At 44.3% G+C, this 18,515-nt stretch overlaps 1 protein-coding gene across 5 annotated transcripts in view; it reads left to right on the top strand.

Annotated features, from left to right (window-relative positions):
* The first annotated feature begins 3,674 nt into the window (after positions 1-3,674).
* CNNM3 (cyclin and CBS domain divalent metal cation transport mediator 3) overlaps positions 3,675-18,515 on the top strand; it is a 79,519-nt gene continuing 64,678 nt past the window's right edge. For all 5 annotated transcript variants that reach the window (XR_003857104.1, XR_003857105.1, XM_029604306.1 and 2 more), the window contains exon 1: positions 3,675-5,102. Coding sequence is in view for 3 of the 5 variants with exons in the window: in XM_029604306.1 (XP_029460166.1) it covers positions 3,707-5,102 (1,396 nt within the window). In the remaining 2 variants the exon portion in view is untranslated. The remainder of the gene's footprint in view (positions 5,103-18,515) is intronic.

Here is an 18,515-nt window from a genome sequence, read left to right as displayed (position 1 = left end):
AACTCCCTTGGTAACACTTGGGTAGAGTGAAAAGCTACGTAGCCTTCCTGTAATTTGGACAGATACCCCAGTTCCAAACACTTCCCCCATCCCTCTGCAAATTCTGCACATTCCCTCTCCAGATTATGACAGTGCCCTTGATACGCAGGTTTGCCGCCTCATGCAAGAAGAACAACCCAGATAGGCTGATCCAGTCCTGGTATTTCTTCATTTGTGTGCATGGAGTTGTGGTTATGATTTCTTTAAGAAAAGTAGGACTGGATTTTTTCATGCAAGCAATGAAGCAAAACCCAGGACTGCATCAGCTAGTTTGGGTTTACCTGGGTAAAATGGCAACCTTACCTTCAGCTTATCAGCTATGATCTCTTCCAGATCTTTCATGTTCCTAGGTTATTGGTACAGTACCCCTCATACTGTACTGTTCCTCTGGGATTTAAAGTTCAGGTGGAGATCACTGGAACATGTAAAGCATGAATACAGCACGGACAGCTGAAGAGCACATTTCATTGGAGCCCCGTGGAGGTGTAAAGCAGGAATATATGAGCAGCAGAAAAATAGACTCGAAAACCATTATAAAGATAGGGAGGTATAGCCATAACAAAACCTATGTGCCTTTTATTCCAAGATAATGTAAAATATAGTAAGACACAAAATAAAGGAGACCTGGAAATAAGAACAACAGAGGAGAAGAAATCGGTCGAGTCTTGCAGATAGCACTGTAGATGTAAAGGTGATAAAGGAAAAGCTTTCTGCAGAGATCTTTCAGTGACTCCAGTTGAACTGCCACTCCCTTTGCTGGAAGGCTCTTGCAACTGATATATCTCAGCCCCTATCTGACATACCAGAGCTCCTATGCCTCTGACAGCCATAGGCTCATTCCTTCTTTCTTCTATCATTGTCCTGCTCCTTTCTCAGCTGTTAGTTTTGTTTCTGTATGAATCAGTACCAAAAAAGATTTCATGCTTGTTATATTTTTTTAAGTTTGTTAGTTTTCTTCTTTTTATGTTTTATTTTATGATTTGGATGTTACCTTGAATAAATAAATCATTTTAATAATATGTCTCTTGTAGGCAGACAGCCTGTTTTGAAATAAAGAAGGGAATGAATATGCAATGGATTGGAGGGTTTCAGGGGTAGCTGGGGAATGGCCCTGGGGTGTCTGTACACATAATAGCATACGCCTTTACAGCATAGTAGCTGGGGCCTTAGCAAATGTAGATGGCAGAAGAGGCCACAGCTGAGGCTGTGCTTTTAAAGGGCTCACACATTGACAGAGAAGGAGTAGCAATAAGCTGCATCCTAACAGGATCCTAGTATGGAGAAAACATACCTGCAGCCACTTCTGGGGTGAGTGTGTGTGGGGTGGGAGGGGGAAATTTTATAGAATTTTGCACAGCAGCTGACTAACTCCAAATCATAACAAAAACTAAGTCAGTCCTGTGTAGTTTCTGGCTGTTGCAGTCCTGGTCTTACCCCTTTGCATTCATGGATTTGTAGTTCTGATTCCCTATGCCCCCCCCCCCCCCAAAAGAAACCACAAACAAACAAACAGTAATTACAAGTCTATACATGCAGTGAAATAAAATCAGGACCAGATTTGCTTGTCCTCCCAGAATAGATCCAGCTGTTAACCCTAACCATCCAGCATGTCTTCATATAGTTTTGTGTGTGAAACATACAATGACAGATAAAGGCCATAAGGCCCATCTAGTCTGTCCAGTTTCATCCCTGCTGTGTTGCCATAGACCCCAGATGTTCTCTGGCTTTCACCTCATTTCTTTGCATATCCTATATTTTCTGGAATTCCACTGCCTCCACTGGGATGCCAGGCCATAAATTCACTACCCTTCCCATGAAGAAACATTTTCTGATGCTGCTCCTTGGAGCATCAAACTGTGACCTCTTGTTTATGTCCTTAAGTCTCATACAGCTTTTGGTGCAGACCCCTGCACCATTTTGGTAAGCCTTTTCCTGAACCACTCCTTGCCTATCTATATCCTTTCAGAGATACAGCCTCCAGAACTGGACACAGTATCCTAGGTGAGGTCTCACCATTATCAGATTAATTTTAAGATAAATGTATTGCCATGACAATTTTAAGTAATACAAAAAGTGGTTAAAAGAGACCATATTTACAAAAATAGTGATAACAGTAGCAAATCAGTTCTTTTTTTTCTGCCGATTATGCCTCTCCCTATGTACCACAGCATCCCTTTGGCTCTGTACACTACATTATCATATAGTTTTGCTATTTTCAGATCAGACACCATCACCCCAAAGTCTCTATTCCACCTTTGTAGCTGAGCAACCACTTCAAAATAGATGATAGTGTAGTTAACTAGATTAAAAAACCATTATGTGAAAATTTATGGTGCGGGGAACAGATAGGAAGCTACAGTGTGTGATCAGATCACATCAGGTATGTCACCCCACATCCTTTGGATTCTTGCACCTCAAATGCATGATTTTGCTCTTTTTATTTTTTGCATGGAATCTTAACTGCTAAATCACTTGACCGCTCTCCAAGCTCCTCATTCTGTCTACTCCCTCAGAGGTTATCCACTATTGTAAATCTTAGTGTCAGCTACCCAAAGGCAAATTTTTCCTTACAACCTATGCACAATATTGTGCACAAAGATACAGGACTGTGCCCAGAGACACTACATTACTCTCTGTTGTCTAGCATGCAACCAGTTTCTAATCCAGTACAGCACCTTGGCGCTCACCCCTCGGTTGCTCATCTTATTAATGAACCTTCTATGAAGGAATAGTATATACCATTATCCATCACATGCCTTTGATCAATTTTGTTAGTCTCCCAATCAAAGAAATGGATCAGATTTATTTGATATGAGCTCCCAGTGGTAAAATCATGCTTGTTCCGATCCTGCAACTTGCTGGATTCTAGATATTTTACTCTCCTTTCATACAGTAGATGCTCCAATAGATCATTTGTGGTCACATGCAAGGCTGCACTAAGGGCCTGATTTACTATGCTTTTTCCCATAGACAGACAATAGGGAAAAAACCTTAGTAAATCAAGTCGTAAGTTGGGAAATGACTTCAATGCAAGTTGCAGTGTCAAAGGCTTTGGCTAAAGTAGTTTGGTTGCCATGTTGAATGTGCAGAATTAAAGGTAATATACATTTTTTTTTATCAGACTATCATTTCTAGATTAGCTTTTTTGGAGTTGCACTCCTTTCATCAGGCCAGACCCCAATGAGCAGGTCATGGTAAGGAATGTGGTCTCTCTCCGTTTTTTTGCAGGTTTCAGCACCGTTTTATCTAACGAACCTAAAGCATTATCCAAATAGGATGCTGCATCTGAGCCTTCACAGTTCCCCTCTCCAGACGATGCCGCATTCCATCCATTCTAGCACATCTGGAGAAAGCTGTGATGGTCTTAAAAGGTTTAAAAAAAACGGAATATCAGAATGAAAGAAGTGGAACCTGCTGTCAGCTCTGCCCTCCGCTATGCGAGTTCCAGGGCTCACTGTGTCTTTAAATCCACATTTCCGTCCAACCCCTCCCCTCGCCTTGTTTACATCAGGGCGCATCCTACCCCCTTACCTTTAAACTCTAGCCCCGCCCTCCCCACATCCCGATTGGCCAGAGTTGTGTGCCTCGGGCTAACTATTGGCTGGGAGCGCGGCCCTTCAGGGGCGGGGCGGGACGCTGCTGCTGCGGGGGACAGCCCCGTTGTAATATGGCGACGCTGGGGCAGGGGACGGGACTGCTGCCGCTGGTCCGGGGCTCCCTTCTCCTCCTCCTGCTGCTGAGCCGAGACTGCGCCGGCACCGTTACCGGCACCAAGGCCCCGCCCGAGGAGAAGCCGCCGCCTCCTCCACCTCCTCTTCGCCTGCTGGGCCTGCGCCTGGAGGAGCCCGGCGGGCCGGGCGCCTCCATGAGCGGCAGCGAGATCCATGCGCTGCCCGGCGCTGCCTTCCGCCTGCGGCTGTACGGCGATGGCCTGCGCAACGCTTCGGGGCCCTGGCTGGGCTTCGCGCTGGTGGGGGCTTCCTGCTCCCCTCCGCCGCGCTCGGGCGCCCCCCTCTGGCTGCAAGACGAGGTAGCGCCGGCCGGGCCGCACTCGGCGCTGGTGACTGTGCGGGTACGGGAAGGCGGCGGTAGCGACGGCAGGGACCGTCTCTACCGGCTCTGCAGCCGGGTGGGCCCCGGCGAGCACTGGGAGCCGTACGCCGGCGATGACACCGTGCTGCGGGTGCTGGGAGAGGGCGGGCGGGCGCCGCTGGCCCCCTGGCTGCTGGCGCTGCTCATCGCCCTGCTGGTAGCCCTCTCGGCCGCGCTGCGGGGGCTGCAGCTCGCCGCCCTCTGGCTCGACCCCCTGGAGCTCTGCGTTCTGCAGGACTGTGGCACCCAGGCGGAGCGCGCTGCCGCCAAGCAGCTGGCACTCATCCGGCGATGTGGGAGCTTTGCCCTCTGCGCCCTGCTCCTGCTGGCCGCCCTGGCCAATGCGGCGGTGGCAGTGCTCCTCTACCTCGTGCTAGAGGGGGCGGCCCCTGCCATCTTTGCCAGCGCTGGCCTGGTGTTCCTGGTGGCCGAGGTGCTGCCCTATGCCCTGAGCTCCCGTTGGGGTTTCGTCTTGGCACCCCGCACGGTGTGGGCCACTCAGTTCTTCATGGTCCTCACGTTCCTGCTCTCCTTCCCGCTCAGCAAGCTGCTGACCCTGGTCTTCGGCCACGACATCAGCACCTGCTACATCCGGGAGAAGGTGGTAGACATGGTACGCTGCAGCGATCCTTACAACGAGTTTGTGAAGGAGGAGTTCAGCAAAGGGGCCCTCCGGACCAAAACGGTGGAGGATATCCTGACCCCTGTCAAGGACTGCTTCATGCTGAGCTCCAACGCCATGCTGGACTTTAGTAGGATGTCAGAGATCATGCAGAGTGGCTACACCCGTATCCCCGTCTACGAGGAGGACCGCTCCAACATCGTGGACATCGTTTACGTGAAGGACTTGGCAATGGTGGACCCGGATGACTGCACCCCACTGAGCACCATTACCAAGTTCTACAACCACCCACTTCACTTTGTCTTCAATGACACCAAGCTGGATGCGGTGCTGGAGGAGTTCAAGCGAGGTAACTCTGCTTCCTCATAAGGAGAGGGCTGCAAGCTGCTCTTCCTGCTATAGACCTGTACACTTTTGCCAAAGTGTTTTGCTTGCTTATGTTTCAGGGTGGCATCATGGAGCAAATGCCTTGCCTCTAGCACTCACTTGGCAGGGCAGTATTGCTTACTTGAAGTGCTAATTGCGGTACCAGCATGGCCTCTTTTCTGGTGCTTGTGCTTGGAGACAGTATTAGGAGATATGCTACATCATTGGAGGTGATGTCTAGCATGGCCACCTGGTTTCATGTCATAAAGTACAGCTGAATTGGTACTGATTTTTTAGCTCCTATTATCCAATTTTTTTACATTTTGAAAATCACAGCGTACTTAAAAAAAAAAAAAAAGCTGGAAATACCAGGACCAACTCGCCTGTTTCATGACTTGGAGCTTAGTTCTCAAGCGAGTATCAGTCTTCCCTTGCTAATATTGCAGGACAGTATTGGGGGAGGTGCTGCATTGCTGATAGTGCTGTTCTTTCAGTACTGACACTACAGGGCAGTGTTAGAGGAGGTGCTGTGGTGCCAGAGCTGCTGGCAATGTGGGGCAGTACTAGGAGAGGTGCTGTATTGCTGGCAGGGCTGTCCTTCCTGTGGTGCTGCAGGACAATAGTGGGGGAGATGCTGATCTGCGGGTAGTGCTGTCCCTCCAGTATTGACACTGTAGGGCAGGTGTGAAGGGGGTGATGACTTTCTAGGACTTCATTCTCATGATAACGTAAAAGATGAATGTTGTTTTCTCTCTCGTATTGTTTAGAATGGGAATATTTGCTGGGTCAGCACATAACTGATTTTGTTATCCCTAAAGCCGAATAGTTTTGTCTTTTAGTTCAAATTTCTTTATTAATTTTATTGGTTTTTATAACAACAAAACAGCATAGTACATAATGTTCCTTTTACATACCATGCTCAATACGAAGAGATGACAAATTATAACACCCCTGCTTCTTCCAACCCACCATGCAGTTGAGCCCGTGCTCTCCTAGTTAAAACTGTAAACGAATGACACTTGTCCTAATTCGCCCATTGTCAGCTCCAGGAGCATCAGATTAACTAAAATAATTCAAAAACATACTTCCCACTTTTCTGTGGCAAAAATTGCATCCCAAAGAAATCCCAGCTTGCCTCTAAGCTTCTCCATTTTAACCAAGTTATGGAGCGCATTGCTCCAGTGGTTTTACTTTTTTAATGAGTCAACAGGAAGGGCTGATGTCGTCCTTGCAGCTCCCTTCTAAAGTGGTCCATCTGAAGAAGGGAACCTGTACTGCCTTGGTTTCTAGGCCAGTTAGCGGGATCAACACTTACAAAGGCTCCAGCCTTTTGTAGGGCTGTTGAGGCTACAAGATCAATACTTATCCTGAGAGAGTTTCTCACAGATTATTTGTGTGTTAAGAGACGGCGTCGCTGCTGAATACTGAAATTACGGTTTTATCTTCTTTACTCCCCCGTGCCCTATGGCAGAGAGTTTGACATGTGGTCTCAGTACTGTTATCCCTCTGTCTTGCTTGGATTTGTTTGGCATCTCACGAGCAGGTAGTGAAAGCAGGAGGGACGAGAGTCGCTCATGATGGGAAAGACAGGAAGGCCGTATCCAGTCACGAATACAAGTGCTGGCAGCGGAGCAGCACCTCTGTCCTCTCTTCCTGTAATCTGTAGCAAGGAAATAGGATAAAATCTCCACTTGTGTGCTAAGAGACTTCATCCCTATTTCCTGCTACTTGTGTTGACTTATTCTCACTAAAGTCCATTAATTCCATTTTACAGACCCTTATTGGTACAGGAAACCACCATTTTTAGTAAATGACTCCACACAGGAAAAAAACACTCCAAAAGAAAGGCTTAAGATACTCTTCTGGAGGAGGAAAGCGATTTGAAGAACATGCTTGACGGGCATTTTTGGGGTGTAGGAAGTCTTCCATGGCGGGAACGACATCATGTGAAGTTGCAGGGAGAGGAGTGTAGAGGAACCCTGCAAAGTTACTACTTCGCTGGGATTATGGCTGATGCCTACCTGGAGTAGCCCTACCAGTAGAGAAAGTGGTACCAAAGCCATGACAGAATTTGGAAATGCTTGGAATCACTTAGAAACATGGTGGTTAGGGCAGATGAAGTGGAAGGGGGGAGAACCGAAAAAAATGACAAAGGGATATGTTTGGACAGTTGTGCTGGAGCAAGGGTTCAGAGGTAGAGTGGGGAACATGAAGGGGGGCTGGTGTTGGTTTGGGCAATGGAATTTGCTTGTCTACCCAAGATGGTAAATAACGAAAAAGAGAGTTTCAAATATCTGAGCAGACTGATAGGCCAGTTGGTATTTATCTGCTGTCATTTACTGTGTTACAATGTTTGAGATGTTTATTCTTGCACTTTGAATGCAAGCATTGGTCCAACTCTTTGGATTTCCGGTGACCATGCATTTCTACCTTGGGTAAAGTGATCCTTGCCCCCCGGTCTTAAGGAACAGCAGTACGGGCTTTTCGATGCATTCTGGAAAAGATTTGAAACCAGTCCTGAAAAAGCAGGGCGGGCTCACCTGTTTATGTTTTGGTTGCTCCTAAGAGCACATGGGACACTTCTCAATGGATTCCTTCCTGGACCTGTTGTACCTAAACAGTCTTAGTAGGTGTTTTAACAGTTTTCACCACCGTTGAGCTGACTTTCTCTGGTGCTTCTTTTTTTTTTTTTGGTAATCTGTTTCTCGGTGGAGATGAACAGCTAATCATGCTTCTGTTTATCAAACCCCTTTCATGTATTGATTATTGCTGTCACCCATTCTCAGTTTTCTCTTTCCTAGGATAAATAAACTCATCCTTTACTCATAGGTTATATTATCTGCTCCTAGGAAGTCTCTGCCCTTCTGGAGAGTCGGTTTTCATGACAGATATAATCTCCAAGTATGCCAGAGAGCACCACCTTTTATCAAGTTTTGTGTTTTTTCACTAGCTCAGTTAAAATAGGAGTTGCCTGTGGGGATGAGCCTGAATCAGCCCGGGCTCTTTCATGGAGTTATGAAGGAATGTAGTTGCTGTGCTGGAGAGAGCCTCTCTTCTGGAGAAAACTTCCAGACTAGAAAACTTTCCGTGCTTCCTTCTGGGGACACCTTTTTATGGTTTTGGAATGGATTTGTGAGTTTAGGCCGGGCTCTGTCATGGGGCAAACAAAGATGGCAGGCTGTGAGCACTACATGATGCCCCAATGATTTCATCATGTAGAAGGAGGTTGCAGAAGGGACTGACTTCTCTCCCCCTTTGAAACATAAGAGAGTTCCTTGGCACTATCTTGGCCTGATTGGAGCAGTGTCCAGGGGGGTAATACATGCCATAATCTGTTCAGCAGACTGGACTGGCCAGTGGCATACTGCTACCTAATGTAATTGTCACTGAATGTGATGATCTCTTTTAGCGATGGTAGAAATCAAGAATGGGATAGTCCGGGGTTGCTGTATTCTGTTTTCTCTTTGTAGTCTGCTTGATTAAAAAGTAACTTTTAACCAGTAAACCATGTCTCAGGGGACAGCCACAGAGCCTTAGATGGTGACAGAGTTGGCTCCATTGGTGTTTGAGGCTGAATTCTTTTTCCCTGGTTGTAAGACACAGTAGATGTCGCCAACAACTGGCGTTCACTGTACGGCATAAACTAGGTGATTGATTTACACAGTTTAGTAAAGCCACACAATATGCAGCAGGCCTTTTAAAATCAAGAGCAGAAGCATGCAAAACAAAAACTTGACTGCAGGCAGTGTTTTAGCTAAATTCTGCTGGGTTTACCTGCCAGCACATACCCAGAGCTCAGCTAAACTGGTTCCTGCCCCAGTCAGTCACATTGTCCTTTGGCAGTGATACAATCACAAACTTGCAGGTGTCTCGGGGTTTTCTCTCTCACCTGCAGTGAGTTTAAAAAGGTGGTTAGTCTAACCCACAGGTAACATTCTCTAATTAGAAAAAGACAGACTGAACTATCAGGAGAATCTGGGGTCGGATCTTTCTCCAATCTGCAGTCAGCATGTATTTTTTAATTAATATTTTGCTTTTTGGCACTTCAAAGTGTACATCAAAACGGATTACATTCAGGTACGATAGGTATTTCCTTATCCCCCCAGGGCTTACAGTTTAATTTTGTACCTGAGGCAACGGAGGGTACCCTGTCTGTCACCCTGACACAGGCTTCAGCTACTCCTTTATAGCTTCTATTGGGGAGGGGGCAAATTTCTTCCAGGGTGCAGTGGGGCCATGCCTGGTCCCTGTATCACTCCCCCTCATGAACAGCCACTATAACTGCATCTGTACAAAGTGGCTGAATTGAGCTCATTGGAGAACATAATCTACAACCGTTTTGATACCAGCAGTGCAAAATCCGTAACCTGGAGACATGAAATCTTTCTCGTCCCTGCCTTCTTACCCACTGTATTTGTACTGTATGATCTTGAAAAGACCACAGCAGGTTCCCTCTTATTCTTGTGCGGTGAGATTTGTGCCTAAGGAATGCACAGTCTTTTGTCACAAGGTAAAGAGGTTGAAATGTTAGCAAAATCCTCACTGTGGTTGGTTGGATTGTCATGTGGTTTCTAATCCCCACATTCCAAAACCCGCAGGAACTAAAAGTTCAGACCTGAGCTGTAGGGAGCCTGGCATCCTGACTGGCACTTCTCATGTGACGAAGCCCTGGTACTGAAGCGCCGGGGTGTGGGTGATTATTCCCAGGTTCACGGGGTTGCTGCTATTCTAACAGAAGAAAAGCCTGTCATAGGCAATTTAATGTTCTAGACTGTAGTTTAAAAGCCACACCAGAGAGGTTTTCAATAACAGTGGGAAACTGACAGCGGGAGCATTCTGCAGCCGGTCAGGAACCATGACGTTAGCCCCAATTCCAGCCAATTGGATCACAATTTTTTTTTTGTTTGTTTTATTTGCACAGTAGTTCTTCCTTTTTCTCTTTTGTCTTCCACTCAGCCCAAACTAGGGCTGGGATTCTAGCACCAAAAGCCTTCATTCACAACTACCCAGCAATTTTATTTTCTCTCCCACTGAATCTAATCTGGGCTTTGCAGGAGCCCTGTATCAAGGTTTCTAACTCCGACCACCAATCCTTGCCTTTATTTTAGTTAAATTTTTCACCCAATCGACCTTTTACTGCTGGTGAATTACAGGTCAATAAACTAACTCTATAAAAACGTAAAATAAAATGCAATAAATGGTTGATGATGGCCTTGATTCTCTTCCCTTCCAGCGGGCTCAATTGCAGTATCCACAGCATCCCTATCCCCAGCAAAAGGCTTGAGCTGGGAATCAAGCCAGGGGCTTCTCTCCATGACAGTGCAGCGCTGCCACTGGGCTGGCCCAGTCAGATCATCACTTAAATATTGAAGCCCCCCTTTGACCCTAGTTTTATCATGCACTGGGCAAAAGTAAAGGCTAAAAAGCAAAATAATTATAGTGGGGGGGGGGGGTACCTTCTTTTATTAGACTAACAATACATTTCTTGATTAGCTTTTGGGAATTACTCTCTTCATCTGGTCAAGGCAAAAGGCAGATACCGGTCTTGCTGTTTTACTTATTCTCAGAGTTGTGTGGTGACCCCGTCCTCCAGATTTAAATGTTTCTTGTTGCACCGTAGATCGTGGTTTCTTTTATTGGACCAACAATAAGACGATATGCATGGATGTTGCTGAACAGCCTGTTCTTTTTGATCATAGGTTTGAAACAGTCTGGTGCAGAGCTGGCAGAATACCGGCCATCTCGATACCCCAGGGACTAAAATTTGATGCATGGAGCCGGGTGCTGCCCTCGGTTCAAGCGGAGCTTCCGCTGGCAGCTCAGGCTACGTCCTTAGTGAGGCAACTACCAGGCTACACAGAGGAGCCACGGCAGATCACTAGCAATGGGCTGGGCAGAGGAATCGGAGCTGCAGGATAGTGGCGGGATGGAAGAGAAGTGAAATAAAGGCAGAGAAAAAAACTAAGCTGAAAAGGCATGGCAAAACTAGATAAAATAAATGAAAATAAGTAGCACCAGGGAGGGAAATGAAAATTAAAGGGGGCAGAGGTGGGCATTTTTCCAGCTGTAGTTGGATGAAATGTTTCAGACTTTATAGACCTGCGTGGGCAAATGACGTCTGTCCTGCTGTTGTGGTTTGGCAGTTTAAAGGGCCTTGGTTATTTGTACTCAATACTACGAGTGCAAAAAGGTGTTTCATTGGTCTTCCCTTGTAGCTCAGTGCTGCCAGCCCTTGGGGGGGCCCACAGGCACATTTGGGTTGCCTGGGGAGGAGAGAGTTGATGTACAAAAGAGGAGAATGGACGTAAAGGACAAGCTTTGCCTACCCATGGAGCCCTTTCCTTCACTAAAAGCACATCCTGTGGTCGCCAGTGTGATGGCACGGCAAGACAGGCCATTCTACAGATGTGGAGTGATTTGTACATACATAGTCAATGGCACATGCCTGCTCTTTTGTTTTTTAATACCATTTTAATCCCAAATAATTTTTCTATCTCTGTGCCTATAATATCTAAAGAAGGGACTTGCATAGTCTCAAGCTGATATACATCCTCATCTTTGGTTCAATAAACTGATGTCAGTCAGTGGTGATATGATTAAATTGATAGAGATGCTCTGCTTGTAAAAGTTCTGGGAGACAGTGAAACCTGTTACCATTCAGTAGAGCTTAATCATTGATCCCATTAAACTATATTTATTTGTTTAAATGCGATGCTCATTCAGTAAAGCTCAAAGTAGATTACAGTGGATAACATACATTCATAAAAAACATACAATAATATACTATAACGTAAATAAAAACCAGGTAGTAGGTGTTGTTTTTTAATATGCTGTAAGAAAAGCATTAAAAAGGTTAGAACAGGCTCTAAATAGATCTCCTGTAAAAATAAATTTACTTACAAAGGTCAAAACCAGACTTCCCAACAAATCATAAGAGAGTAAATATTTTCCTGAGCCAAATCCCACTTCTGAATCACGAATTTTACAATTAAGGGTCGTACAGAAATTGGTCTTTCTCCTACAGAATATTTCATGTCTCACAGCTAAACTTTGGTAGATAGCTCATATAGTTCAAAATCACAGGCCAGACATGTTTTGTTAAATCTGCATCATAGGAGTATTGTAACTGAGTCCATATAATCCCATATATAGTTGAAGTGACTAAAGATCTATAAACACTGGAAGCAAGCTAGCTCATTCTGGGAATATTACCCAGCCAATCAATGGAAGGTACCATCCCAAAGGCATGGTTTCTCCACCTGTTAAAAGGGTGTGACCAGAAGGCTACAACCAAGCAAATCCTTCATTTTTGGTTGAGAGTCCAAATGATGCCTGTCAAGTGGAAGTGGTGAGACAAATCATCAACCAGTAAGAAGGAAAAACTATAACCTCACTAGGAGTGTTAAAAGTCCCATGTAGACCCCAGAAAAGGAAAATTATATTAAAAAGCAAGCCACTTTAAAAATAATTACACTGGACTTCAGAGTTCATACCCGAGAGAAAAGATAAAGTGGGTTTATAAATCCAGTGGTGTTCAAGTTGCAGAACACATTGTTCTATATGTCCATGCCGCCAATCCTGTTGGACCCACTCCAGCATAATTCAAATTACTAGAGCAATAGATTGCAAATACAGCAAAAGTTATCTTTCATTTGGATGATGTAAGTGAAAAAAATAGCCAGAGATAAGGTGTTGGATGGCTTTTAATATTTAAACTCAGTACACATACTGAAGAGGAGCCACATTTGTAGTGGCCTTGCCATGTTTCTGGCCAGTTTCTTGGCATATAACGTATGGGTCGAAGTGCACATGTCAAAATCCAGTCTCTAATGCTGCACCCTTGGGCGGAAAAAGCAACTGACTCACAGGCCGATACAGTACAGTGCGCTCCGATGGAGCGCACTGTTAGCCTGCTATTGGACGCGCGTTTTCCCTTACCCCATATACAGTAAGGGGAGGAAAACGCGCGTCCAACCCACGGCACCTAATAGCGCCCTCAACATGCGCAAGGTATGTGCGCGCGATTCAGAAAGAAAAATGTGCTGCCAAGCCGCACATTTTACTTTCAGAAATTAGCGCCGACCCAAAGTTCGGTGCTAATTTCTTCTGGCACCGGGAAAGTGTACAGAAAAGCAGTAAAAACTGCTTTTCTGTGCACCCCTCCGACTTAATATCATAGTGATATTAAGTCGGAGGTCCTGAAGAGTAAAAAAAAAAAATTTGAATTTGGCCCGCAGCTGTTGGGCCGAAAACCGGACGCTCAATTTTGCTGGCGTGCGGTTTCTGAGCCCGTGGCTGTCAGTGGGCTTGAGAACCGACGCCGGCAAAATTGAGCGTCGGCTGTCAAACCCGCTGACAGCCGCCGCTCCTGTCCAAAAAGAGGCGCTAGGGACGCGCTAGTGTCCCTAGCGCCTCTTTTTACCGCCGGGCCTAATTTAAATAAATTAACTTACTGTATCGCACGTGCAGGAGAGTGTCCTGTGAGCGTGCCGGGAGAGCGGGCACTCGCCCGCTCTCCCGCGTTTTTACTGTATCGGCCCGTAAGTGATGTGTAAGGGCTGAATCTTTCAGTGTTTGCTCGGCAGGTTCTTTATAGGTGGGCTATAACATTTTTGAAATAAAATAATGATCTGGTATGCATCAGGAAAGAAAAGAGAGTCTCGTACCTTAACATGCTTGTAGCAACAGAAAAAGGAATGTGTGTAGTCTCTCATGCTCAGTTGCATCATCTTTGATACTTTGTGCACTGGTCCAATAAAAGGTATCACAGCCAACAGAATCCATTTCAATCTGGACAAGGCCTCAACCCAGTCCTTGGAACACACCCAGCCAGTCAGGTTTTTAAGCTGTTCAAAATGAATATGTATGAGAGAGCACTGCCTCCATTGTATGTAAATCTATTTATTTTATTTATTTGTAGGCTTTTATATACCATTGTTTGGTACTGGCCTTCACAACGGTTTACAGGTATAACAATAACCATCGAGGTTTACAATTTTTAACAAGCTACATAACTGTTTACAGGGTTAACAGTACAACATGATATAGGAAAGTTACAGGCTATAGCAAACAATAAACGATGTCAGTGTTCTAATAATATTAACATATCAGGTTAAAAATAAATGAATAGGTTAGGTGTGAGTATATAACGGAAAGTAGGGTAGAACTAAATACTCTGCTCTCATAGGAAATTATGAATACAGGGGTCCAAGCATCATAAGTCGATAGGGGCACTAAGAGCCTTAATATTAACTGCTATATAAAAGATGGACCTGGATAATTAGGAATACTGAGGTGGAGAGTGTGTTTGTTTGATTTATCCTATGCCATCTTTATATGCTTGTTGGAATAGCCATGTTTTGAGGAGTTTTCTAAAAAGCTTTACATTGTTCTGCAACCTTAGATTTTCTGATAACGTATTCTACAGGCTCTGTCATGCCAGTGAAATCGTTCTCTCCCGTACTGTAGTGAGTTTGGCAGATGTGACTGAAGGGGTTGCTAACAAGGCCTTGTTTGCTGATCTCATGTTGCGCTGTGGATTATGTCTTCGGATTACAGCATTAAGCCATTCGACTTCATTACCATATATTGTTTTGTGAAGGATGGATAGTACTTTGAACTCTATCCGTTTGTCAATGGGTAACCAGTGAAGTGATTTTCGGGCGGGGGTGATGTGAATCCCTTTTATTATGACCGGTTAGAATTCTAGCTGCCACGTTCTGTAATATTTGGAGCGGTCGTGTTGTTGTTTTGGGTAGGCCTAACAGCAGTGAATTGCAGTAATCAAGGCTCGTAAAGATCAGGGATTGAAGTGCAGTTCTAAAGTCAGGTTGGTTTAGGAGAGGTTTTAAGTGTTTGAGCATTAATAGTTTTTTGAAACCTTCTTTGATTTTCATGGATATGTGTTTTTTTGAGGTTTAATTCTGGATCAATCCATATACCAAGATCTTTCACTTTATCACCCAGTTTAATAATAGTGTTGTCCATTTGCATGGTGTTATTAGGATTGTCTTTAGAGATGTTTCTTTCCAGCAGTATGCATTCAGTCTTATCCATGTTAAGGCAGAGTGTCATTTGATTTGGGAGGTTTTTTTATGTCATTGAGATATGTGGCTGAGATTTTAAGAGCTTTTTCTACTGTGTCTGTCACTGGTATGATTAGTTGGATGTCATCGGCATACATAAAAGTAGGTAATGCAGAGACTAGAGAGTAGTTGACATAATGGGAGGAGATATATATTAAACAGTGTGGCAGATAAGGCCAAGCCTTGTGGGACTCCAGTTTCTAGTGATATTGACTCTGATTTGGAATTATTAATGTTTACCTGAAATGATCTATTGAGGAGAAATGAGGTGAACCAATTTAATGTTGTACCGGCTAGACCTATATCTGATAGCCTGCATATTAGACTTTTATGGTTGACCGTGTCAAAGGCCACGGATAGATCCAGCAAAATGAAAGGTAATGTTGGCCTTTATCGAAACCTCTCATGATTGTGTCAGTGCGAGCAGCAAGGTTTCCACGCTGAAGTGTTTCTGGAACCCGTGTTGTGTTGGGTATAGTATGTTGTTCTGTTCTAAATGGTCATTCAGTTGCTTAAGGACTTATTTTTCGATTAATTTAGCGAGACGGGATAGATTTGAGATGGGCTGGTAGTTATTAAGTTCTGTGGGATCTAGGATCTTTTTTTTTTTTTCAGGATGGGTTTTATTATGGCAATTTTTAAACTGTCTGGTATTGCTCCTTCATCCACTGATTTATTTATCATCAATGTGATAACTGGGGTAATGGTTTGTGATATTTCTTTTAAGGTGCGTACTGGGATTTTATCGAGTTCATGGTTAGCAGGGTTTAAGGACTTAGTTAAGCTTTCAGTTTCAATGGTCAAGACATGTTCAAAGGTGGTCCATGGAGTTACGTCATAACTAATTAATTTTACGTTTTGGAGAGGGATTTTGTTTAAGTTTTCGGTTATTTTATTGGTTTTGTTTTTGAAGAAATTCGCCAGTTCTTGGTGGTCACTGGGTTATTATCTGCAGTTTATACACTATGTTGAATAGCGTTCTTGGATTGTTCGAGAAGTTTTGAATTTTTTTGCTATAGTATTCTCGTATGGTTTTGCTTATCATGTTTTTATAGTACATATAATCATTTTCAGTGTCCTGAAACCCTGACTGGCTGATTGTGTCCCAAGGACTGGGTTGAGAACCACTGCTGTAGACCCTTCCTCAAGCTTCATTAGATCCCTTCTTATGTTTTCCACACCTTCCTGGCTTTCTAGTGAGGCAGATTTTGGTATTATCTGCAAAAGACAAAATGTTCCCGATAGTCCTTCCACAATATCGCTTGCGAAAATATTTAGCAACTAAGATTTAATACTAAAAAAAAAAAAAAAAACAGGGTGATGCATTTGGGCTACAAAAACCCAAGGGAGTAGTATAGTATAGGAAGTGCAATTCTTCTATGCATGAAACAACAACAGGATCCGGTGAAGATTGTATTTGATGATCTCGAGGCGTCCAAATAGATGTATAAGGTGATGGCAAAAACCAGAATGATGCTTGAGTGCATAGGGAGAGGAACGGACAGCAGAAAAATGGAGGTGATATTCCCCTAGAATACCATGTACAATACTGGAGACTTTTTACCTTAAAAGAATATAAACTAGATGGAGTTAGTCCAGAGGGTGGCTCCTAAAATGGTGTGGTCTTCATTGTAAAGTATATGGGGATAAATATAAAGATCTAAACGTGTATACCCTAGAAAAAAGGTGAGCTAGGAGAGAAATGATAGACACATTTAAATATTTCCAAGGTATTGATGCAAGGAGAGATGGGCTTCTTTCAGCAGGAAGGATGTTCTAGAACAAGGGCTCATGGGATGAGGATGAAAGGAGTAATCTTAGGCAATATTGCTCTACAGAGAGGGTGGTAGTTATATGGAACAGCTTCCCAGTGGAGATGGTGGAGACCAGAACAAAATCTGAATTCCAGAAAGCATGGGGCACACACATGAGATTTCTGGGGGAGTGGAAGGGATTGTAGAGATGAGCTATATCGTCTTTCTGCCATTATGTTTCTCTGTTCCTGTTGATCAATAGCGATACAACAGGAATTAAATTGGGCAGACTAGATGAGCTTTCACAGACCTTACCTGCCATCACTATGTGAGATTTGAGTTCCTAGCCTCCTGACGCATTCTTCTGTGTACTGATATGGGACCTTGACCATCATTTTCTTTCATGTAAGACACAGGAAGAAGCAGTAGAATCAATCACCAACTGGATTATGTGTTGGACAGGCATTAGAAGAAGAACGGGAATGATGGTTATGATTAGAAATGGCGAGAGGCAGGAGCAAGTGGAAGTATTTGAGGTGTTTTAGGAAGGAGGGGGAGGTTCTGGGTAGGCTTTGCACTTATTCTCTGCTGCCATAGATTATTTCTGTAAGAAGGATAAGCTGCCTTTGGGGGTTCCCTGAGAACTAGTCCAAAAACTAGGTATTGTTGAAGTTTTGTACAGTTAGGTACTTGATTCTGGTAACTGGAAATAATCCTAGTTTAGTAACTTACAGCAGCAAATATGTTTAATAACAGAGCTCCATGTTGTGTTCTCGCCGCATATGTTATGGTGGTATGACACATGCATGCATAAGAAAGTTAGCTAATTAGACAAACTGTCTGTTGTCTCACTTTGAGTGTTCAGTTGTGGCAATGGTCCAGCCTTAGTTTTTCTGATGCACTGGTCAGTCCAGGGCGGATTTGGTTTTGTGGTGGTGACTATCCTGCTGTTTGTTCATCTCACAGTGACTGGGCAAAATGGATCATGCAGAGTTTCTAGTTTTTTTTGTAAAAAGGAACTTCCCTATCCATAGGAAGGGAAACTATTAACATACTATAGGCACGATCAGATTTTGGCTTTTTCAGTACCCATGTGGTTAATTGAGCATCAGTGTTTAGTTACATCATGGGCTCACTGGAAGGGGAGGAGACCTGCAGAAGTTGTGTTCTGGACATACTGAGGACTTAGAGACCCCATGGAAAAGAGGGTTGCAGATATGACGAAGAAATAAGGCTCCTGGCTCTCTTCTGCGTCCTTTTGCGTCTGCTCACTTGTGTTTCTGTTCTTGTTGGTGCTTTGCTTTTCTGCAGGCTTGGCCCTCTTCTTAGGATTTGCTCTCTGTATTATTGGTGGGCCTTGACAGGTGCTGCAGTATCTTACCTGGCATTTTCGTCCCCTTAGTTGCCCTCAGTATTGCAGCTGCAGGATCTCTGTGCACATAGCAGAAATAATTAGTGTCACGTGGCAGGAGTCCACGCGAGCACGTTTCCCGGTCTCTAGGTTCTGAAGCTGGTGGGACTTGGGCTGTGAGCGATAAGTGTCATTGGCATCGCTGA

Source organism: Rhinatrema bivittatum, chromosome 5 (genome assembly GCF_901001135.1).
Source record: "Rhinatrema bivittatum chromosome 5, aRhiBiv1.1, whole genome shotgun sequence".
Lineage (NCBI taxonomy): Eukaryota > Metazoa > Chordata > Amphibia > Gymnophiona > Rhinatrematidae > Rhinatrema > Rhinatrema bivittatum.
The sequence above is the reverse complement of the archived record's forward strand: the minus strand, read 5'-3'. Positions and strand labels throughout refer to the sequence as shown.